A 26,661-nucleotide genomic window follows, 5' to 3' on the forward strand; every position below is an offset into this window, starting at 1 on the left:
CGAATGACTGAATGTAGCGACGCTGACTTTGCTGTTGACTCTATCATCATCATATCAGACCGTTGCCGTCCACTGCTGAACGTAGGACTCCCCTATGAGCGCCCATCATCCCGGTCTAGACTAGAATTGACTAGATTCATAGTTTTTATTGAAAATACATTGGTGTATTTATTTGAAAATAGGTTTTTATGGGCAGACCGCATCTATCCACTGCCTCCTTCTTCAAATCCTTTCTTTGACTACTGCTTAACCGAAGGTGGTAGTTTTGCATTATATAGGTACGGGAACATTTTTTATTAGAAGTCCCTTCATCTTCCTAATTTACCCAGTAAATTCACCCACGGTAATTACGCCTAGCACTAACAAGCTAATGCTGAGAGCTGTCAGAATTAATAAAGTAGAGGTATCGAGTGTCGCCGCGTGGCGCATAATGGCGCACAATGGCGCAATGTTTTTTATTCGTGGCGCGTAATGGGCGCCGCGTGGCGACACGAGGGCGTATTGTAGACCACGAGTGACGTTACTCTATAAGCTCTATGATACCGTAACAAAGTAGGTAAGTACTTACTTAGTTTTTATTTTGTTTCTTACATTTTTGGCCACGTGTGTTTTGTATGAAAAAAAATATTGAGTAGTTTTTTTATGGAGTGTTGAGATAAGGGTGTGGTCTACTTAACAGGTCATGGATAGGTTACGTTTATCTCGTTTCATGGTATGAGTAGTTTATTTCCCCTTATGTTCTAATGTTACTCTGTTATGTTTATTTTTTAAACATATAATTTCACAAATTACACACATCAAAAGTGTCTAGGGATCAACATATATTTTTGCAATAACTTTTCTCCTGATTGATATTAATTAAAATTTTCTTTAAGGATTCATCAAATAAAGTGTTTTCGTTTGTCACAGTAACGATAAACCAAGTCACCTTTGCACTAATAAAGAAATTTGCCATTTTCCTAATAAAGGGATTTTTGACATTTGAAACACTAACACAAAAGTTCGAAAAAAAAGACTGAAATAACAGTTTTCTTTAAAAGTTTATTGGGTAACTTAAACAATTAATAATCCGTGTTTCTACCGCGAACACTAACAACACAAGAACATCGGTTTGGCATACTCAAAATGAGTTCATCCAAATCACGATGTGGAATGGCCGCCCATGTTCGTTGCAACAACAAAAAAAGGTCTTCTTGCGACTGGATACCCTCCATATTCGGCAGAGCTCTTCTCTGTAGCATATCCCATGCATGCTCAATCGGGTTCAAGTCTGGCGACTGAGCAGGCCAGGGCAGGACATTGATGTTAGCTGCCGCGAGTCTGTCTTACAACTCTTGCGGTGTGCGGTCGTGCATTATCATGCATTAACTGAAATAAGGGACCGATTTGCACTTGTAGAGGAACGATGACGTCTGATACAATCGTCTCAGCATAAATTTGAGCGTTGAGGTTGCTTCTGATCCAAATCAACTCAGTTCTTCCGCCGATCCAAATACCCGCCCATACCATGATGGTTCCACCACTATAAGGATGGACTTCCTGGCAGGATTTTAATCGCTGTTGGCGTCCAGGGGTTCTCCAGTGTCGTATACGTCTTGTATCCGGTCTCATACCAAAACGAGACTCATCAGAAAAGCACACGAAACGCCATTGTTCTTCTGCCCAATTTCTGTGTTCAAGAGCCCATTGATATCGAATCCTACGATTGTGCATTGCTATAGGTGGTACCCGTAGCGGTCTTCGGGAATGAAGGTTCACTTCATGCAAGCGGTTTCTGACTGTTTGGTCGCTAATTAAGTTCCCTGAAGAGTGATGAAGCCTCACGGCTAACATCATGGCGGTTATTGTTGGAGCTCTTCGAGTTAAGATTTGAATGTATCGGTCTTGTCTCCGTGTGGTGCAGCGATACCGTCCTCCATGGCGCTCAGCTACGGTACCAGTGCTTCGGTAACGTGTCCAAAGTCGACTGATAACACTCTGACTTGTATTCAGAGCTAAAGCCACAGTACGTTGCCGGGAACCAGCTTCTATCATTCCCACGGCTCTGAGCATTTCTTCCCTGCTTAAATGACGTCGCCGCTCCATAATAACGTTGGTTTTAATCAGTAGTAGGGAAACAGTAGCACTAATAATGTCTTCAATGCGTTGTATGTGTTTATAGGGAAAATATTGACAGCTGATTTTCATCTTTTACTCGAATTTGATTCACAGTTCCTGATTCAAATTATGAAATGCACCAAAAAGGATCCATATAAATTTATAAAATCATAAATTTATTACAAAGCCACATCTCAATCTCAAGAAATCCGCATAAAAATGCTTGATCCCTAGACACTTTTGATGTGTGTACTTAAAGACGACTTATTCAAAAAGATGCACATGAACTAAAAAATACAGATCTAGATTGTACCTTATTAGGTACAATCTTATTATTATAATAATCTTATTAATATAATTATTTGGGTCTTATTAGACCCAAGAACAGAGTAAGTATTTACATTCTTGTATAAGTAAAGCGTATTACACCGAATGGCTTTAAATCACAGTTTAATCAAGTTTATCGCGTTAAAAAATACTCGCTCTTCAAGATTCTTATTTTACACATTCATAATTCGAACCCCGTATGTAACCTCCGTACATTTTTCGCGGAAATATGCAAAATAAATGCATAGAGCACGCGCCACCTGCCAGTTCAATTTGAATTTTGAATTTGGAATGCTTTTAAAACTTATCTGGCGTGATGCGATTTGTGGCACGTAAGTAATGCGAGGGCGCGAATCGGAGGGAATCGATGCTTGAAATCACATTCGATTCGCGATTTAAAATCATTTTTGCTCCTTTGATATTTTGTGCTATCTGACAATGTCTTTTTGAATCGAAAGAAAATACAATTTATGATTGTAAATATGTATGTATGGTATGGACATACGTGTGCAATGTTTTTGCAGTGGGTGTTAAATGGTCTTCCGTTTTGGAATTAAGAATTATTAATATCCTTTTAATTATAAATATTTTCCAAGAATATATCGGGTGTGTCGTTCACAATCACATTAAATCATATCGCATATACTTTATGATATTCTATGGCGAATTGTAAAAAAAATAACCTAATCCATTCAGTGGTTTAACCACAGGAGTCATTTTTCGTTTTTATAATTTACAACATCATGTGTAAAGCAGAGATAAAGTTAGGAGTATCGTATGTTTTGATCAGTTGACAGCTGTCAGTTTTCAAGGGAGAATTTCAGTTGTTTGTAATAACTGACTTTTATATGGTGTTCTAAATTTTGCACATTTTTATTCCATTTACTTTGTTTGAAAAAAACATTTTTTTATTTTTAGGTATTTTTCTTTTATCTTTGTGTTAATCGACATATATTAACCAGTATATTAACGCATTTCATTTAATGTGATTATGAACGACACACCCGATATATATAGGTAAGTAAGTAATTTTACTTTCAGACATTTTCCAATATATTCAACTTTCATTATCATCATCTAAGGACAAAGCACCTAAAATAATTATTATACTTAGGTACTTATTATACCATTCCATTAATGCTTCGACATGATCCATTATCTGACCCTTTCTAACAGACTTGACGTCCATCGACACACCTGTTCGATTTCGAGTATCGAATTAACATAATCGATTTGGGGGTAAGCCACGGAATGTGCTCTATGATAATGCACAACCCTATTTTGATACTTATAAGTAGTAGGTACCACAGATTACTTAATAGTATAAGTAGTACTTACCTACTTGGAATCCAGTGCTCTATGGTTGACATTTTAAAGACATATTTTTATATAAAAGTCAGAATTACAAGCTTGAAAGATTGAAAGGTAGAGTTATATTTTTTCGTAAAACTCAATAAAAGTCATTTTGCGGTTTGCCTGTAATTTACTAACAGTCGGCTTTGTCGACCTCTTACTCCCACAAAATAGACCAGACTATTTTTTTTATTCAGAGCATCCATGCAGGTTCTCACAAATAGTTTTAACATCAGCGATCCCGGCAGAGTCATTTCAGATTCATGCCAATTATTGTATTAAAAGAATTTGGTAGTTAATTCGCTGTATCGTAGAGCTAATAAATCAGCAGATAATGTTCCCGTACATGAGTGATCGCTCAACAGTCATAAATCACTTTTTGGGGATGAATGTGGTCAAATTGCAGCCATATCTCAATGTTGTGAATTCTCTAAAATTAGATTTTTGAATTTCGAACGTTTTTAAGAATTATGACGTTGACGGTCCGAGCTTTTATTAAAAAAAAAAAACTTAAGTATTACAATATTTTGGCTGTTTGTGTTTTCGCATAGAAAGTTTATCCCATAAGTGCTTAGCTGTTATTGTCGCAAAGATGATTGTATCTTACATTTAAATGAAGTTATCATTATATTTCTGTCCCAAGGAAAAAAAATAAAGTTTGAAAGGAATAAATTGCCAATCAATGGTATAGGTGTATTAAGATAGGGATGAGTGAGACACACTATTGGAGTTTTGGTAGCTGGTCGAAAAATATAGCAACTTACTAAAGAAGAGATATCTACATTGGTCTTTAAGCTTAACCGTTTCAATCCACTTTTCTCGGATCTACATCGCACATTAAATAGCAATTACTCTGAAATTTTCGAAATCCTAAATTCTGGGGACTTGCGTGCGTCCAAGCGTTCAAGATGGCGGTGCAATCAATCAGTCAAATTATATTGTCTTAGAGAATCGAGCCAAATCGTCCCGATCCGGGCCCCAAAGTTTACCACGACGGATTAAATTGATCTAAATGGTACGTAATTGTAAATATATTATAGTATTTTATAGATTGAGTGCGTTTTACGTTTCGTTTTTTAGGTTATTTTGATGGTCTTCGTGACTTATGGATAAGTCGGAATGTCTTCTCTGACAATATTCTCGCCAAGTAAGTGTTTCTGTGGTCCTATGTAAAATCCATTTCACGAAAGAAGTCTGCGTCTGCGGGACTTCTTTCGTGAAATGGACTTTAGTCAAACATTTGACGTCTTGCGCATGCGTAGTAGTATTTTGTTCGGTTTTGACTATGGTGCATAGTGCCCTAAATAGGTACAAAAATATCACCATAAAAATATAAAATTGGTGTTTGCAATATCTTTTTATAGCATAAAGGTTTTACTTAGAAATCGAATACCAAGAAACGATCCCTGACATTTGACGAATTAGCGACTAAATCGTGACAAAACCAACCTCTTAACACAAATTAGCATAATGCACTACAATTTAATATTATCACCAAATAAATCAATGGTCAATTACTTAAAAAACTAAGACGAAATGCAATCGTGCATCAAAGTTTTTTGTACAATCAAAATATGAGAGGTTACCACGGAATAAAGAAAGAAGAGCGGAGATGCTACAATGCAGGTAGGTCAGGCGACTTCTTCTAGGTCAAATTCGTACAGTGGGCATGACCAAAACGATCTGTTACGTATTAATTAACAATTCTTTCGAGTTCTTTAAGACATCTATCAACGTTTTTGGTATTTCAAAAAATGGTCCAAAAAAGCGTATGAGGGCGAAAACAGTAATGTTTTGGCGCGCTACGCTTTCTTAGGCGATTTTCCGTTATAGCACCTCCGTTAGTTATTTTCTTATATCTTCATGGAGGTTACAGTCAATCGGGCTATTATCAGATTAGTCAGATGATCCTTTAGTCGAATTATAATAATTTAGATTCGTGTTAGTCGATTCTTTTTGTACTCGACTAAAATACTCGGATCGTTTTGAAGAATAGATTTTGATTGATAGAGTTAATTTTGTATTTTTGTTAATGTAGTGAGATCATGAGGTTAACTTGCGTGTTTGGTATTTATTTACGGATTTATACTTATGTGTATGTGTGATCTTTATTTCTTGTGTTAAGGTGCATTTAAGTCTATTTGTTCGCCGTGGTTCCACCAGTTTTCAGAGGAAACTAATTACCATATCCAGATGAAAGTCGCCTATGTCCTTTTTCAGGCTCTAGACTATATTTGTTCCAAATGTCGTTTTAGCGTTGAAACCGCGACAAACAGACGGAGTTGCTTTTGCATTTATGTTACAGTGAAAGTTTATGAAGAAAGATAGTTGTTTGATTACCAAAATAAGCTTCCTAACAGATTTGAGAAAAACTTGTCTCAAAGAAGGATCAGGCGAATTTACACGCTCTCCTCCATGCACGGATGTAGCAATCACCAAATTTCAGACTTCAGACTGCTTTGTGAAAGTTTCTTAAAACAAACCGATCAATTAGGGCCCAACCCGGGAATGGAACCCAAGAACTCGTGCACAGCCGTCGTGCCTTGCGACTACTAGACCAACGAGGCACTATCTGTTACAAAATCACAAAACAAACGCGTTAATACTTAGTAACAAACCCGACCACACTAACACCCAAAATCAACGTAATCACATTATGTTCACAAAAAGACTTCGGTATTTTAATGTGCCTTTAAGTATAGGGTTTTCACCCATTAATGTCGCAGACCACGTGGTGCCCACACTGACCCGCCATAGTTCAACACAACCTTTAATTCACCACATAAAATGTTAATAACATAAAAATTATAATTTTCCCTAATTATGGATCGTTTCAACAAAATGTTAGTGGATTTATATGTTAATACAGTTTCAGCAGTCGGCGTTATGATGATTCTTATCTTATCATGCCCAAATCTGGCTGGTTGTATTCTTGTACGCATTAAAACCTTTTTAGAAGTTGCCTGTTTTGCTGATCTGCAAAAAAAGTTGACGTAAACTTTCCCGCCCAAGTTGTTATGTTGCCTAGCAACGGTGGAGCTGAATTCAGTCCAAATATTTACAGGATTGCATGTATAAATCAATAATTAAAATGTCAATGTAAGGCTATTTAGTAAAAAAGAAGAAAATATAAGTAATTTTAAATAAATAAGACTTTAACAAATACAACTAAATTATTTCACAATACTAAATTAAACAAATAGCTAGAAGACATTAGACAAAACGCAATAACAAATCTGACATTTCTACCTTCAGAAAAAAAACACGACATCAAGATTTAAAAGGTGAAGGTGCCATACCGCTCACATACCAAAAAACCGAAGTTTTCACAAACAATATATTTATTGTTTTAGCCATAAACTAAAGCCAATGACTATGTTTAGCTCAATTACAGGTGTGGTCCAAAGAGGCGCAATTATAAACCGTTTTGTGATATACCCGACCTCAATTATGAGAGGTTCCTATTGTTTTTATGCATTTTTATTGATTTTCTAACCTTTGACGTCCTTTTGAGTGGTACTTTGATTTTAGAAGGCTGTAATTATACAATGTTGAGGTAAGGTAAAAAAATGGACATTTAAAAAGCAAAGTTTCGAAGGAATTGTTAAATGCTGAAACAATATTCCGTTACATAATGTTTGGTCGTATCTAATGAAACAAAACTGCTACATGGACTTTTCAATCATTTTTTTATTATGTAGGTATCTACTTACAACAGATTAAATTATTCATTTTTTCATAATACTTACAGAATTTTGGTATTCTTTGCGGCGTTACTATATGCGATAAACTCAAAAACGACTGCACAAATTTTCATGCCACTAACTACTATACTCTCGTATACCTACCCAATAAGCTAACATAATCATCTATTCTAGGCTAGATTCACCAAAAGAAACAAAGCTTACAGAAAAAAAAACTCAGCATTGAAGACACTTGACGTTTCACGTTTCTTATACTTGGAACTATGCACCTAATCAGCTGACTATCTCAATTACACATTATCATCAGTATCATACCCTAATTGTGACCATCACATCATACCCGAGTAATAGAGGTGTACCTCGCGTGCGTCCCCAAATACCTCAGTAATTGTACCCAACACGAATCGTCGGATATTTCGGATTTCTACCAAATTATACAACACTAGTTTGACGGAATTCCTTCTCATAATTGTCAGGTGGCCTATCGTTGATCTTGTTTTGTTTTTAGTTTCTTAATGTTGGTATTCAAATCGTCGGCATTCCGATCGAAATTGAATCGGTGATTAATCGAGAATTTGAACTTTAATTTAGGAACAATGTGATTTATTGGTAACGATTTAGACTTGTTTAAAACTTAAAACGTCTCGGCATTCTTTTACGGTGAATGTCAAGAAGCTACAACAAATTAAGTACCTTATTCTTATTTAACGAAAATATTAAACTAATTTACAAAACACTATTAATAAATTCGGAAACGCGTTACGAAAGGCTAACGATAAAAAATGGCGACCTTAAAAAAATGCAAATGACAATCTAATTCCTAATTTAAAATAGGCTTTCCAAATTCGAAACACAAAAACAACCGTTAAAGAATTTATTCCAAAATTGAAAATCTAACGGGACGCGCGTGACTAATAGGTCGGCTAAAACAAAACAGATATAAGTAAGAAAATGTGAATTTATCAAATGCATCTGACAGTTTTTAAATTTTTAATTGATGACCCGTGGGTCGGGTCGCCGTGGTGAATTAGACATTAATGAGCCGATAATGTGTGAGGCCATTTTTTTGTCAGAAGTTTTTAGTATTTTTTTTAATTTTTTGTACTGTGGTACTGTGTTGATGTTTGCAGACTTCTGTAACGCCTAAAGGTTTGTTGTGATATTACCTATGGATGGAAACTTTTGTTTTCGTTTTGTGTAAAGTTGTTTGTTTGTTCTTGATGTTTTGTTTAGACAATCTTGTTTGATAGTTGTGTTGTTTACGTTTGTAACTGATCTTCATACTACTAAGCATACCTACATATGTACTACTTAATTGAAATCCCTACACTCAACTGTACATAGACTACATTAGGTATACTTATTATAACATTCTTCTTCTTCTATAAAAAAATTAAAAACATCTTGCTTTTCATAATATTCTTACAATTTCAACCCTTACAAAACATAAAACCGTATTAAATAAATTAGCTATTCACTCATAAAAGTACGCAATTATCCATTGTAACATCAGAGAGGGGCTTATTTTGAAAACTTTCGATATAATGAGAGAGTTCCCCAAAGCCCGCGCCGGCCAAATGTCCAACACCTCGGGGTAGTTATTAAACACACGGGGAGAGCGTTTCCACAAGAAATTAATTATCGCAAATTATTCGCAATGGCAAACCCGAAAAATTGACAATGTCGCCACCGCAAGACCACACAATGGATTGACAGCTGTCATCTGGAACTTAATTAGAATTTAGCTCAAGGCTGTCAGCGGTTTCTGTTTGAATCTTAGTGTTTTTGTCAATGTTTGACTTCCTTGCCTTAGGAGAAGCTTGCGATCTGTCTATCTGTCTGCACAAAATATTATCTATATAAAACCTTTCAATGTAAGCATTTCCCACCATACTAAATCAGATGGTAGTGCCGATAGGATTTCGATAAACTGGACAAAAAATACTCCATTAATATGCATACCAAACTTGATCAAAGCATTCTGTAGTTAGGTACGAAAAAGCGAAACAAACCAAACACACATTTGCACTTATAAGTCACGATACATAAAACATAAGTTTGGAGAAAAGCACAAAATACTTAGACCAAATCAGGAACGTTCGGTACCTATATCATGTTTAGTATAATCTTATCTTGAAGAGGCAATTATTTCAATACTTTTAGTTTAAAATACTTATGGCTTTATATTACAATCATGTCAACACAAAGAAAAGACCCAACTAGCCAAAGCATCTCCAAACTTACAACATTTCACATCTTCATTCCAACATTCAAACAAGATATCAAACGTATTTTCCTTAACAACGATGTCCCTCTAATTCTCTACTTCCTTACATTGTTAGGTAACATTATATTCCTTTCCCCTTTCCATTCTCCCTTTAGGAGGAAAACCCGAAATCCGTTCCCCGTACTTTTGCAAGATAAACATAGTGAGATGCGTCCGTATGAGGGAGGTGGAATATATTAATAGCAACCTCCTTCCTATATGTTTTCACTGTATTGTGTTTTAAGACCTTGGGAATAGGTCTGCTTTACTGTGTATTGTTTTGGGAAGTATTTTGTTTTTTGGAACAGTACCTAAAATGTGCGATGGGTTGTGTTTAAAGATTTGTTCTAAGATGATTTGCTATAAACGGACACTTTTGTTGTCCATTACAATTTTTTGTGAAATGTTTGTATAAAACAAACTTTGCACATCATTCTAAGAGAGGATTTTAAAGAATATTTTTTTTTCCATAAAAGCAAACTTTGCACTTAAAAGGCCTTTTGAATGAAAACATAAAGTAAACAGGAATCCAAACTCGCTGACATCGAGCTTACACAAATACCAGCAAAAAACGAACAAAACGATGCGCCCGCGCAAATCTGACACAAGGAACGTATCCACTACAAACGAGCTATTCAAACATGGAACACAAACGTCACGTATAACTGCTCACTTAACCCTACAATAGCCATAAAGAATTACAATTAATCGCCGCGACGAGAAATGCCACCGCGCCGGTAAAAAAACGTCAAAATATTGTCGGTGGATGCGACACGGTACCCCCACCGGCGGCTACCGGGTAGCCAATAGGGAGGCGCGGTCGAGGCCCGCTACCGCTTTTTAGCCAATGGCGTTCCCTGGGGCGGAGCCTCGAGCTACGCACGGTGTTTCGCCCCCAGCTAAAACCTTTTCGCCTGCAGTCGTTTACAGATAAGCCCGCGGGATGGTCGATTATTATTACATTTCATACGCGTGATTCTGTGATCTACGCGCGTCGCCTCGGGCGGTTACCGAATCAATAGCGATGTACAAAGCGAAGTGCGATACTAGAATTAGTTTCGGAGATATGATAGAACTGGCGTTGTTGTGATATGGTAGAGACATATTGTGCGTTCTGTGATATGTTTGCCTTAGTATAGATATAGCGTGCGGTATGAACCTATATATGCAGTGCCATCGTGAGGTATGGATGTATCTATCTTATATGCTTGTGTTCCTATAGCGAGATGAAGCCAGCCTTGTTACAGCTCGTGATGGATGCCACCAATGGTTGCTCTGGCTTTATAAGTTGGTGCATTTCGATTTTAAGTATTAATGACATGATTTTTGAATGCTATTAAGATATCAATAAGTGAATATAGTGATCAATGCTTATTTATACGATTTTTTTACATTTGCCATCTTAATCAGTTCTCTTAATTTTATACCTACTATCATAATTATTTATTTTCTCATTTGAGGTTAATCACTTATTTATTTGTTTTGTATTCTTTAACTGACTGTTTATATATTGCCTATTTAATTTAAACCAGTGTTTAATTAAAGTTCTGAAAACCAGCGTTGCATCAAGAGGGTTAGAAAAATTAAGAAACCTATTAGAATTATTACAATCAAACTAATTACAGTTATAAAACTAGACTGCAAATAAGCAATTCAGACCAAACTACAATTTGCATTAACTACTTCATATAAATAAACAATCGATCCAAAGGCACAAGTTACAGTGAAACCATTAATTATAAACAGAAACAGTTACAAGAAACATTTTAAAATAACTAAAATTTATATTCGACGACAAACCACAATTAAATAAACAAAAAAAAAACAAAAAATATAAATAAAAAACAAAACTTTGTAAGAGCAAAGCGGCCGTTGCTACATTTAAAGCATTCCTTCAAAGGATATAATTAAATAGCCCGTATTCTTCTCTAAGTTATACTTTAAACTTATAATTGGCGGTCCTCGACAAAAATTACACGCGAGACATCCCTTTGTGGCTCGTCTACGGAAACTGGTTTGTTTTTATACTTTTTTTTTATAAAAAAAAAATATGGATGGGTCGTTTAGAAAATTTTATGAAAAACCTACGAGTATAAAAACTTTTTAATGAAGGTGAAAAGGGTGTCTAAAAAGTGTGATGTGATTTTGTAGTTATGCCACTTTTGTATTAAATTTGCAAAAATAATATTTAGAAAGATTCAACTTCTAAACATTCAAAAGAATAATCATTAAATCTAACATAAAACTTACCTTTTTATCCCTTCCGACTGGCATGTTGTACACAAACAAGTTAAATGTATTAATAAATTAGGTAGGCACGTATTGACTAGGGCATGCAATACCGGTTAACCGGTTTCGTTTTTACCGGTAAATCGCCCATTTTTGCGAGTTTTAAATTACCGGTAAAAATAATATGAAACCGGTAATTTACCGGTTTTTACGTTTTTCTGATAAAATATAGCAATTGTTCATTTAACGTCAAATCTTTGTTATGTAGCCTGAATATAATGTAATGTTGCATACATTACGTATTGTAAGAGTGTTAAAGTTGCTGTTTTTTAGAAAAGTAAACTTGTGTGTCCTTAACTATCTCTAGGTTAGATACAAATCTTCTTTCTCATCTTAATTTATAAAATCTAAACAAATTGTATTCATTCGGTTATTCTGTTTTTCCTCATAGCTGTCAGCTCATACAAGGTACAAATGCTTATTGCTTATTTTACCTACTCTATGACCTTACTGAGCAAGGGCTTTTACTTCACCACCATGCGGACAGCTCTGAGGACACGGTGGAGCACACAGTCCAGGTGCGCACTGCCTGGGAAGGGTACCGCGGTGTTGTCGTCGAGGCAATAGGCAGCGGCGACCTTTCGCGTCCTTCCCTGGTTCAAGCTATGGTCCGGAGCTAGAGGGAATGGGAAGCCGTCGCCCCTTCTGCGAAGCAGTCATGCTCGAGAAGGAGACGGCGGAGCGACTGCGAGTAGCACCTCTCATCCCAGCCGCTGTAGTGGATCAGGAAGACACCACGGGCGCCAAGGGTCGAGAGACGACTCCCGGCCACCGTAGGCGTCGGTCTGTGGGCGGTGAGTTCGGGTGGCTCATCGTTCCACCGTCTGCATAGACAACAGACCCGTGTCAGCAGCGCGAGTTGTTCCACAGGCTCCTCAGGGAGATGTCAGCAAACCCAGTAGGGCCCAGCAGGGCCAAGGCCTGCCGGGGCCGCGGGATTGTTCGAAAGAGTTACCGCTACCCTGGTCCATAAAACACCTACTAAAAACATGGGTTTTAGACAGAAAGAGTCTGTCATTTGATGATTTACCATAAAAAAGGGCTTTCCCTTCAATGAAAAATATATTTTTTACGGTAATTCTTAGCGTTTATCCCGTCTTGTGACGGGGTCGGCTTTCCGTATCTTCCTTCTTCCACTTCGCTCTATCCTCCTGAATAGACATCTTCCTCTTCGAGTTCGCAGATTTTCATGTCATTCATTACGACACTCAACCACCACGGTTTCGGCCTGCCTTTGCGCCTTTGACCGAGTATATTGAGATTGAGTATCACATTCACACTGCCGATGTCCTCAGGTGTCACTCCTTCTTGCAGCCATTTTTCTTGCATTTTGTCGGCGACATCGCGTACGGATGGTACTGACATGTTTTTTGTTACGGCCCACGACACAAAAAACGTTTATCACCTTATACTTTGCATATTTATTTAGTTTTTGCTTTAAGACTACCCAATCTTATTGTTATAATATCACATTTTAAAAAAATTACAAAAATTACCGTTTTACCGGTTTACCGGTAAAAATATTTTTATTGCCGAATTTTTACCGGTAATTTTTGTTTTACCGAAATTGCATGCCCTAGTATTGACGAACTCATTTAAAATCCTGTATTTTGTTCATCCGTCGATTGAAGTAGCAAAATATATTTTCGATCTGAATTTAATCTTTTGCATAAAATAATCCTTCTCCTTGACGTAAAAAAGTGCAACTATGTCATCTAAATATTCGAGATTTTTTTAATAACTATTGCTTTATTATTGCTATATAATAAATATTGCTAATTTCAAATTGCACTGTGTTCGAGTAAATAAAAGATACATAAAACTTACTTAATTATCCACCACTAAATAGTCAATATACCATTTTTATAATAATTCACACATTCCATTTATATTTGACAGTATATTTATGCTGAGTCTGTTGAAAACAATTACTACGTTTCACTCGGAAAATTGCGAATTTCTTAATGCTACGAACTGTTTAATGTTATATTTTGTTTTAACAAAGTATATACAAACAATTTGTTTAAGAACATAACTGCAAAATAAAAAAAAATACTACTTATCTGACTGAAAAAAAACAACTTATGTCGCTTTACTTTCTCTTAACACGCTCTTTTATTTTAGTCAAATATAGTGAGGTAAGTCAGCTTTATAACACTGTTTTTAAATCCTAAGACTTCGGAGCTAAAATATGTAATTATACCTACTCATTTTACCATTTTATATGAACTTCTACGAACTTTACTAATCACATGTTAATATAATCAAACAATGATTCACCGATTAGGCCGCAGACCATTCCGACATTCCGTGAGATCGGATGGTTGTGTTCTGTCTCGGCCGACGGACTTCCAGACGGTCTGGAACGCCTCGGTAGGCGCTCACCAGTCAATACGAGACTATGAAGTTTTGCTTCAACCAGTTGAAATATTTACTTTTGGTCAGCATGTTTAATGTTTATAAGCACCTTGCTTGACTAAGCAATAGAATTATTTTAAATGACAGTATGTTTTCTGTGTAGCTTATAGAGGGTATTACAAAAGTACCCATAAAGCCGAAACGGGGTTTTTTATCTATTTATTTACACCACTAATTTAGCATTATGGGCTTATCTTAGCTCAGTGCTATAGATAGAAAAGAGTCCAATGGGTTTATGTTATTTTTAAATCGTAATATTTGATACATTTTTACAATACTGTCATAATTTAAAATCACGATAATATCGAAAATGTTTCTTGTACTGGAGATCTCGTCAACCTCAAAAGGCTTTCTTAAAAAAATACCCTAACTCCATTATCTTATTCAGATTAAAGTAATAACTAAATTAATTTCCACATAAACAAAAGGGAATTAAAATCAAAAAGGAAAATAATTCAAAACGAAATGGAAGGCATTATATTTTTATGGCGGTGTTCGCGATCCCATTAAGACGCTGTCATCGCTCGTTGATAAGATTTAAATTAGCCCCACAATAAAGCTCCTGTCAAATCCGCCATTAATTTCGAATTTTGAATTTGGAACAGAAGCGGTGTTTGATCACACCACTGGCTGGTAAAGCCTCTATGGTTGGACTTAAATAATGGAAGAGGTTTAAATGAATTGCGTTTGTCAAAAATAAATTGTTAACGTCAAAAAGGTATCGTTTATTGCCTATGTAATTTAAAACCTACGTACTATTGGGCAAACACTTATTTTCATTATGATGCATTTTGACTCTACTCATTTTGAGTCCTACCTGAGCTTTCACTAGTTTCATATGCGATACTTTTTTAATCAATACTTCTTATTAGATTAAGTAATAAGCACTACCTGAGTACTGCAACTGACAAAAAATCTGTACAATCCTTAAAAAAAATTACCAGTACAATCCGCAGCACGCTCTTGTCAGAAAAGGTCCCTGAATGTAATTTCAAACTAATTAATTTTGCTCCGCCTGTCTGCTTTTGAATAACACTATTTGGACTTCAATTGTCTGCATGCCAAATAATAAAATAATGGCGATTTTGATGAAACACCACACACGAACCGCGAAGGTTTTTATACAATCAGAATGCACGACCATAAAGTTTTTAGTTATTAATGCCACTGAAATGGCAATAATAAATCAGATTTTTTATCAAATGCAATTCATGTTTTTTTGTGTGTCAAATGTTTATCGGAACGATGATATCTGCTTTAATTTTAGACTAGTAAAATGTATTTTATATTTTATAGATTCAATGCACTCATTTCCGTTCTTCTACCAGTGCTTCAAAAAGTTGAATGTAATTTTATCCTCTACAAAAAAGGAACGTCGAAGTGAAACAATGTATCATGCGGTTACAGCTTACGTCACATCGTATAATAGATATTGTCAAAAAGATTTAACGACATGTCACTCGGGCCCCGCCCACCGGCCGACCATAATCTATATCGGACAACTCGATATCCGACTAATTGGCTATTTCGAAATTCGTTTTTCAATAATCATTGCCGATATTATATTTTAATAGGCAATAAGAGCAAGGATAAAACCGTCGATTCTTTTTTTAAATAGTGTACCATCGACTAAATGAGCCAGTCGTTGTTTTTCAATTTTTTTGATTTACTGCCTATGGATTGTGGACGGCAATTAATGAAGTATTGAGTAGTGTCGCGAGGATTATGCTCCTTTTATTTTAAGTTTTTAATGGGCATCTATAAACATAACTCTTGTTGTTTGCGCTCCTTTATAATTCAAATGGTTACCGACTGTTCGAAGTTCCGAAGTGATCGTTCTTTTTTAAGCCTGGCACGTTTGATTTGAAAATTCAAAATTAGAATGTTCTCATTCGCTATTCAAACAATAATAACTTTCTATGAAGCATCAACAAGGCATTGTATGAAGGTGCTAGTAATTTTTCACCGTCTAGTTTTTGTAATAGCACATTTATAACAGCAAATACGTAGCTATTGTGTGGCTGATGCAGAGGTCAGGCGGCGCACGGCCATCGCTTTTCTAAGCCATAACCGGAATTTATACCCGACATTATTCATGCGATGCTGTTCGGTTGTTTTCCTCTAATTAGAATCCATTCAAGCGTACCCCATTAAAACTCGTCTAAATTAAAATTCGAATAACTTACTAACTAGACGTATAAATCACATCCGTACCTAAAGACAATAAAATATATTGTCCAGCCAGCCGAGGATACGACGCAACAATAATTAATACAACAATACACTCACCGCAGTAATTAAAATAAACTAATTTCTAAACGTGAATGGCTTGGCTTTTATGAATGAATATTCTATGACTTTTTTTTAATACTGGCAACATTTCTCATTCTTCGTCTCGCGCACTGACAGTTCGGTTGACGGCGTTCTTTTTTTGAAGCGCGACCTCTCGCAGCGGGGTGCAAGCGCATCCGTTGCGCGCTCGAATTATCTCATTTTAATTTAGGAATCGGCACTTTTAATGGCGTTATTGAGCTAATAATTCATTTTAAATCGGAATCAATTACGTGGATGGTTTTGGTATAATTTGGTGCGTTATTACCTACTGCTTTCCAGTAATCCCTTTGTTTCTTTCTCACGCTAAGCAAGGGTTGACTCCCACGAATTAGTCTGCTAAGGATTTTTATTTGCGAGAACATCGGATCGGGATGAGCAAATCGGTGTTCATAATTACAACGTTGGAGTATTTGGGCGATGGCGGCCGCGTGCACAGTAGCAATAACGTGCAATTTAAATGTTTCACATTTCAAACTGATTCTTTTTTTGAATGCGAATCCGTTGCGTGTGAGCACGCAGCAGAAATATTTGGTTATTGCTGGCTGGAAATGATTGTAGGTATTGAGTACTTATTTGTTTTTTTAACTATTGCATAGTGTTGCATTCGGGACATCAGTTGAAAGACTTCAAACTATAGAAGATTTAATTAAATCTTGATTACCATAATCTAATGATTAATATCGGTATTAACCGTCAGTTGCAGAAAGATCCATTAAAATTAAAGCTTGTTTAAATCTATTGCTAACACTTTTTATCTTGCTGACAAAGAAAGAGTCAGCAATATATTTACAGAAGTTTTAACTTTACTGAATCTTACTGCAACTGACAGTGATTAGCATAAAAAGCTTAAATGCGATCAACGCTCTTTCAAGAAAAGCTCAACTAAACAGCATTCTTGCAGTCGAATCATGCGCAGAACGTTCTCTCGGTTACCGAAATGATTTCATAATTACAACAATTTGCATACTTTGCAGATAAATTAATCGTTACTAGCTTTCTGAATTGGGGGCGTGTTATAGCGCATTCTAAAGCATTATGTATTTCATCATAAAATAGCCAAACAGATTTTATACTAGGTAACTATAAGTTATATATGATATTATAGTAAGTATCTAGGTAATGGAGATCAGCCTAGCCTATTCAGTGATCAAAATATAACTATCTATACTTACACTTATTATACAATTTTCAGCACTCTCTGCAATTTGATTGAGTTCAATGGTGGCAAAGCATTGATGTAACAAGGGAAAAATATGTTGACGATTTGATATAGTCAGTGGTGCTAGAAAAAAAAATGCTATTATGTAAAGTAGCATTAAAAAGGCTTAGAAAAAAATACTCTAAAAAAGAAAACTAGAAGGGAAAACTCCATAAACAAAAGTACGCATTATAAATAACTTCTTTCAAACATTACATCTGGCAACACCGTAACGGATTATTAAAAACAGACCATGATTACTGGCCACTAACACCGGAGACCACTGTGCTGGCCATCACGTACACACAAATAATAGTAGCCTTTTGTTTTGAAGAAGAAATGATAGCTTTCTTCGGTGCTGATGTGCATTTGAATTTAGATTTGGAACTCTGGTGCTGACTGCTGAGATTTAGGACGGTGTAAGTTGTATAATTCTTTATTTAAAATTAAAATGATAACAACATCGAATCTCCATAGAAAATAATTTTTACCATATGCTTTTTTGTGTTTCTGGTTTATAAGAGATCACCTAGGATTTTTTTAGAACTGTTGTTTTCTATATAGCTATATACTGCAAAACGTTATTTTTCTTAGTGATAAAGCCAATAATGAAGTCAAACTTTTGTAGCACAATCTTTCGATCCTATGCCCATGCGTCGATCTATTGGAGCAAGAAACCTCTTATGCCAAATCAATACTTATGACAGTTGGCAGGTGGTGTTTACGTCAAGAATCCTGTAGGTAATCCACTTGACATTTACTTACTCACCAAGCAGGTTAATATATGTGCTAAATTGTCTGTCATCGCTGTGTAGTAATTAATATAAATAATGAGTGTGCCTCTAAGCTATAAGTCTGAAGCTTAGCCTTGTAGCCTATTACAAGTTACAAGCGATGATGGGCTGTAAATATCATATTTTTATAGCTTTCTTTTATTTTAAACTCATTTTAATTTGCTTTTCTGATAGTTTTAACGTGTAATTAGTTTCTTATTGGTAGGTCGTTGTGGAAAAATTAAGTGGTGTATTGAATACAGTTTCTCATAAAAATTATGTATCTAGAACCCATTCGTCCGATTTTGATGTCGGACACTCAAACATTATTTACTTCGTTATTTAGGTCACAAAAAAAAATTAAAAGGCAAGATCTGTTATAATTTCATACTTGACATTTCTCATTTCAGTTAGAATGCAATTTTAACATATTTTTTATATTTTTTTTTACGCTTTCTTACAACACCGATTAAAAGTTTCATATCTATCAAGTTGTTAAATAAATCAATAATAAATAGTTTCACGACAGTTCTCTTAAAGATAAGCACTTTCATAAACTTCGAAACAAAACTTTTTAATTAGTTTATTTTATAGCTTTAGCTTTTAGTATTTGCAATCTTTTAAACGAGCTATGAAAACTTTTTGACATTCGCACCGGAAGACATGACACATAATTTTTGCATTTAATTTAGTTTTCAAGACTAAATTAAAAGTGTTCTTAGATACTTTATTAAATAAAATTAAATGATCATTAAAATTTATAAGCTGCAAATAAAACTAGTAATTCATCTAATTACCAAAAATCTACACTAAAGAAAAAAACACGTTTCTTAACTGCCAGTTCGTGAGCATCGATGTTGCCAGTTCAAAAAAACAGTATTCCCAGTGTTACGCAGTGCGCTGCAACCGGGCATCGGTCACGACCTGACCCGACCTATCAGTTTCATTACTTTATTAATGGCTACTAATGAGCTACCTTCTTTTAAATTTTAATTTTATTTAAATTGTGTTACTGGCTTGAACAGTAAACTACAAGCTGTTGATTTGCATCCGTGCCATATTCAAGGAGGTAATTATGCTAATGATTCTCGACCCAAATCAATAAAAAAATTGGTACGTAATTTTTTTTCTTTCATTTTTTTTTCTGAATTCCGTAAATGTCATCCAGCCTTATTTAAACTTGGCGCGTATATTACTGGCGTTAAAACCGTGCTGCACCCTCACACAAACGCAAACACAAAGCATACGCAACGATCACTCATAAATTTCATTCATAAAATTGGATTACTTCGGAAATACCACGACATTACAATGACAAAAAAAGCAGTGCATATTAGTCATTTCCAATCTACTGTAATTCCAATCGATTATTTACGTATTGTATGTCCTCCTCCTGAACTATGGCACAAATGCAAATCAACACCTTGTATAGCTAAATATAAAAAAAGTTGAAGGCTAAAATTTTTTGAAACAATTACTAAAACAAAGTTTCTTAAATTAGTGCATACATTTTGATGGCTTTGAGATGAGAATACCCATAAGTAGGTATCTAATAAAAGTTCCAGTTCTATTTAGGTAACTACTTATTACTCAGCCAATTAAAAACATGTATGAGTTAGTGCTCACTGCTCGGTCATAAGCCATGTTGCCACACCGATATTGGCACTGGGCATTCAGACAAAGCCTATTTATTATTTATATCCCTTCGTTAAATTAACGACGTTAATAACGGATACGACTAGCAACCAAGCACCATTTCACTATACACATGATTGATTTTATCCTCAAAGACGCAACCTATTTCCATTCCTTAACGAAAAACATTAATCAGCATACAACCTTTCTAAACACCAATTAACCACTCCAATATTCCCCGATATAGGAAACGCCTACCCATAAAATCATTGCCAGTGTAAAAAATGTTATTACCGTGTTACGCCGGGCGGGCCACGCGCGTGCCCGAGTCACGACCCGAACCAACTGATTTTATTACTTTACACGAAGCGCGGGTAACAAGTAATTGAAGGTTAACGAACAAGTTTTTGAATTACGAACACTTGCGGTGTTCGAGGTTTGAATTTTTTTAAATTCGGCCTGTGTCTGACATGTGAGCTTCAAGTTTAGAATTGCTTTTTAAAATAAAAAATAATTTTATTTATTCTCCTTTCAGTATAATAAATGAGGAAGAAACAAACAATTCGGTTCCCATATAGTTTTCTTATCTTCCAGTGCTCTGGGATTTTATGAAATTACAAAAAAAAAATGTACGAAGCACGTTTTTTCATGTCACTGCCTGAATGTTATCGACTTCTGTGACAGACACCTTTATATTCTGTATTTGGCTTAATTATGATAACTATTTTTATGAAATTCATGATGACTCTACATTTTTACCTTCTTCATTCAATAAATATCATGATTTATAAGTATTAGTGTACCTACTTATACTCGTTTGCATTATCACTATCGTTACCTATACACTATCAAAATTAAGGTCCTGCGTGACGGAGCATCTTTTCAAGTTTCAGTTATACCCTCATAAGTAGATGTAGGTCCTGCGTGACGGAGCATCTTTTCAAGTTTCAGTTATACCCTCATAAGTAGATGAAAACTGAATCACTAGGTGGCCCTACGTGGAAATACAGTGCCTGAAACCCTGTAGGTATTGATAGCTACATGGAGTGAATGAAAATCCCGTATGACGTTGTTTTAGTTTATATTTAGCAGAAATCTGCGATAAGCAGAAGATATAGATATTTGAAGAATTGAGGACAGTCCTTATCATATCATATTATGATGACTTTTCTAATCCGATGTACTTTGATGATGGCTCACCGTGACGTCAATAAATATGTAAACCGGATTCGAATCATCACTGATAAATTGATGACGATGATATACGGTTTAATCCCTGTCATATTTATTTCTGACCAAGTCAGAAAATGGGTCTCAATGGAAACCCAAGTCGACGACATAAAAATCCGTGTTTCATAAATAATGTTTAATTCAAAAATTGTACGTGAAAATTCACAGTAAACAGTTGTTTTGAGAAAACTGACGTTAATATTGTCTTTGTACTTGGGACTAAAGCTAGGTACCATTTAAATAAAACTACTTTTACGGATTTTATCGCGTTATATTAATATTATTTAATCCCGACGTTTCGGATCCTTTACAGCATCCATGGTCACGGGCAGACTAAGGTGTTGGTCGTCTTGATATATTAGTTACAAACAGCTACCCTACATTTTGTTGATTATTATTGACAATCCACGCAAAACGAGCTCACTGTATCCATAGGTAGGCGATAAAATCCGTAAAAGTAGTTTTATTTAAATGTCTAATATTCGCGTAAGTGTCAGAAATCAATAGGTACCATTTGTTTAAAAATTATAACAGGCGAAGTGGTATGTTAATGATACCTACATATGTATTCCTAGGATTTGAAGCTTTCTTTTGGCCCGGAAGAATGCCTGTACCTATCCAACATTTTTAGACCTTATAACCAACTCGGATTGAACGCACGCGGTAATTAGCGCTTAATTCTTTTCTGTGGGAGAGAAAGCCTGAGCCCAGCAGAAGAACGATAAAAAAGGCTGACAATGTCAAGACGATAAAAGTCTTAAAAAAACTATGATATAATATGACCTTCATATCTTATGATTTATAGGAAAAAAGCAATTACAGGTCAAAACAGGTTCTTAATTGACAGATTTCTTACTAATCTAATCACAAATGGATAATAATACAATTTCAATTCAGCTGTTATCTAAATAGATAAACAAGATACTATATATAATTTAATGGCAAGTTTCCGGTGGATTGTAGCAAACTTGACTTGGCTTCCACCATGGCAGGATCTAAGTTTGAAGGTGACATCCAAAATGTTACCCAGCGACAGCTAGAATACATCAACACTGTGATTGAACAGGAAGGCTTCAAAAACAGCAAAGTGAAGTTTGAGCCAGTCGGAGCAGCAGGTGACAACTACGTGGCAAATGTAAAGAGAATCATCGTAGAAGGAGATGGTGGCAACTTGTCTATCATCGCCAAAATAGCACCTTCATCGGAACAGATACGAAACAACTTCCAAAGCCCAGTTGTGTTCCTCAACGAGATTTTTATGTACACGAAAATCTTGCCAAAATTCCTGCAACTTCAGAAGCAAGCCGGTGTGCCAGAAGATGAACAGATTAAATTCCCGAAATATTATGGATCACTTAGTGAAGCACCCAATGAAATCATTCTGCTGGAAGATCTGAAGGTGGCAGGATATAACATGCTAGACCGATTTATTCCTCTGACTGATTATGTCGTGCGAGGTGTGCTTAAAAGTTTAGCAACATGGCACTCCCTGTCCTATTTGTTGAAAGCCAAAGAACCCGGTACCTTCAATCACTTCAGAGACTCCTTGGTCGATTATTGGGTACATTTCTATGAATTAAAAGATAATCCTGTAATTGACGTCTTCCGTCAAATCGAAACTATTGCTATTGGCATCCTAAGCGATTATCCACAGTATCAGAGTATTATTAAAGACAAAGTAAATGGTTTTATGGAAAGAACCGTTAAAATGAAGAAAATTGAAGATGGGAACAGATTTTCAGTTATTCAACATGGCGATGCTTGGACTAATAATATTATGTTCCAGTTTAGAGAGGTAAGTGTCATTAAAATATTCAAATAATTGCATTTGTAAGAGGAAAGACTCATTAGTCATTTTTAATTCAATAGCAAAATATTTAGTCATTCGTGTTCAAGTGTCCGTTACTAATCATATATATTTTTTATTTCAGGACGGCACATTAAAAGAGTCAATGTTGATAGACTACCAAATAGCAAGAAATGCGAGCCCAGTGAGTGATATCCTGTACTTCATCTTCAACTGTACTCACCATGAGGCTAGAAACGAGTATTTCAACGAATGGCTGGATCACTACCACTCGGAATTAGACAAATCTTTAGCCAACTTCGGTATTAAGGCTAACTATGTTTACCCTAGAGATCAGTTGGACGCTGATTTAAAAAGGTATGGTAAACTAAGTGTGGGTAACGTTATTGTGACAAATATCATGACGTCATTGAAACCGGAATTAGCCAGTAAGGTTAAAGATCAGATGGATTCATCGGATCTGAGTAATTTACTCACGGAAGATGATATGGATGCTGGAACTCTGACTGCACTTAGAAAGAGGCTGGTCGGTCTTGTGGATAGCTTTAATAGATTTGGTCTAGTGTAATCACTGTTGTTATTTTTTTAAATGTTAATTTATACATATTATTTATATTTTGACCTGTTGTTATTATAAGTTGTCAGAACTGCCCAAGCACACCGTTATTTGGGAAGATGAAAGAACATCATCGAAGATACTACAATTTACTTTACCTTCCTGCGTGCGTATCTACTTACTACGATTCATTTAAGCTTTATAATATTAATTGTATTAATTACATTAATATAATATTAAAAATAAAATAAAAAAATATTTTTACCGCCTTAAAAATGTTGTTTATTTTATTTCTTCCCAGGCTTTTCCCTTTAAAATATTATTTACTTTAATTAGTTGATGCTTATGATTATATTAAGTGTATGCTCATAAATAACAGTTTACATTTACAAACCTATTTAAAAGTTTTTTGTGATTAATCGAAAGGTTTTGATAACGTCTGCCATGACTAGTTTTCCATGATGCACGGTCGCATCACGCACCTCTTAATGAGAACAACTATGTTTAATTCAAAATGTAGCAATTATAATTAAATATGAATGATCTCATAATATTCACGATTAGTTGCAATATAATTGTATATTTTTTGGAAATTTTAGGACAGTTATAACCTTGGGTGTACTACAGGGCAAGATAATGGGTTCATTCTTATTTAGTAAACTTTGAAAATATTGTTGGTTACTTGCATTGGTGTCGTAGTAGTGTGATAAAATAGCTAAATCAAATATTGTTTCCAAGACAGGTTTACATTTCCTGAGCAAAAGAAAAGGAAGTCCGAATATCTTCCGAATATCTTGTGGATCTCGGGGCTAAGTACCTAAAAGCCGCACGGGTCGATCGAACATAAACCATTTCCATTCCACGTGATGACTGTCATTTGAAAATTTCGGACAGTCGTTACTAGTTGTCTTGTACTGGGTTATCGTATTGCCCAGGAAACCGGGCTGACGAGGTCAGATAGGCAGCCCCTCTATGCAAAACATTGGTACCCTCTGAACTGCATCAGTTTATACTGGAAGGCGGGCCAAACATACGTGGAAAGATGAGCCTGAACTTACATATATGACAACAAGACAACTATGTCATTGAGCATCTGATAATTTTATTAAATTCATGATGAATATTCATTCATTTTTTATTCATTCATAATTATCATGATAAGCCTAAGATTAATGCTGATTAAATTGCATAATCCTTATCGTTACAAATATCTAAGTCCTGCGTGACATAGCTTTTAATTCAAGTTCTAGCTTGAAACCGTTTCTTTCATCACATTTTGTAATTGCTTAAGACTAATAAGTCATTATTTACCTAAGATATTGTTTTGAAACTTAATAGTACCTCGACGTGAAATTCGATTCTCAAAATTTGCCTTTCTATTACTATGGTTGTCGTATTTTATCGTTATTTGTAAAACAATAGCAGTTGAAACACTAGGGAATAATTTGCCTACATAAAAGCCTTTTTAACCAGTATAAAACATAACCAGATATATAAACAACCAGTTCTAATAAACACAACCTCTTCCGTTATTAACAAAGGACACTGACACGCCACATAATTGTTTCGGAGCTCATAACTCAACGTCAGAATAAACTAAAACAAATCCAACCGCAGCTTCCTTCATTATATAGCAACTTGTTAGTTCGGACCTCCTTACCAAATGACTTACGTAGGTACTGGCTGAACAGAAAACATAGCAGTTCAAATGTGGAATACTCTGGAAAGAAATAAAACATTAAAGGAAGAATAAGGTTCGCTTCAAAAAGTTATGTTGGTATCAATTTTAGTCTATGAAACTTTCATGTTAGTTGATGGGGGTATAACTATTTTTACCTATTGCTTCATTTACCCGATTTAGACTTTCAATCAAAGCTAAACGTATTAATTAAATTAATTATTTACTTATTTAGGTCTTCAATTATTGTGTCTTAGAATAGGAATTGGTAGGTACGGTAGACTGCACATCAGTGGTAACTGTCATGCACCTTAAATCCATAGTAATAAGTACGATTTTCCTATAAAACTGTTACCACTGACCTGAAGTTGACTGTACAGCCTCCAGTTTTTTACTCACGATACATAAGAATGTAGGGACACTTTTTTATATGTTTAAATGTTTAAAGTACAAAAGATACTGTAACTTACATAACATTTAGCAGCATTCAACTGCTTAACCCAACAAGCTGTCAGTAGGTTCTATTTTCAAATCAATCTCGAGCAGGACAGTACCGACCAGCGCATCGATCATAAGCCGTCTACACACTCGCGCGCGAACCGCGCGCGAAGGCGCGAAACACCCGCGTAACATGAGTGTAGATCCGATTCGCATATTCTTCGCGGCTTCGCGGCTCGTTCGCGCTGTGTTCCCCGAAAATTGTCGGTTTTTTGTCCCGCGACAAAGCGCTCGCAGGCGCGAAGCGCGACGTGAACGCGACAAGACTATACATTCGCGCCTCGGGCAGCTCAGTCGCTCAGTAGCAATTGACACGGATGGTTGTGTTTTAGTTTTTTTTTAGGTATATGCTACGATTTTGCTTGCAAAATGAGTAACGTGTGGAGCAATGAATTAGAACTAACATTTATGGTAGTGCTGCTGTAGTGGTTTCACTGTCCATACCGACTACAAATAAACTATATTGATTAAATGCTTGGCGTGCATACGCGTCAAGTG

General features: G+C 35.6%; 1 protein-coding gene across 1 annotated transcript; it reads left to right on the plus strand.

Moving 5' to 3' along the window:
- Window positions 1–22,581: 22,581 nt before the first annotated feature.
- LOC124641556 lies at window positions 22,582–24,263 on the plus strand. Its single transcript, XM_047179656.1, has 2 exons — window positions 22,582–23,419; window positions 23,556–24,263. Exons 1-2 carry the CDS (start codon window positions 22,610–22,612, stop codon window positions 23,997–23,999), a joined length of 1,254 nt encoding a protein of 417 aa, XP_047035612.1. The 5' UTR covers window positions 22,582–22,609; the 3' UTR covers window positions 24,000–24,263.
- Window positions 24,264–26,661: the final 2,398 nt, after the last annotated feature.

The sequence above is a fragment of the Helicoverpa zea genome, chromosome 22, assembly GCF_022581195.2.
Source record: "Helicoverpa zea isolate HzStark_Cry1AcR chromosome 22, ilHelZeax1.1, whole genome shotgun sequence".
Taxonomy (NCBI): Eukaryota; Metazoa; Arthropoda; class Insecta; order Lepidoptera; family Noctuidae; genus Helicoverpa; species Helicoverpa zea.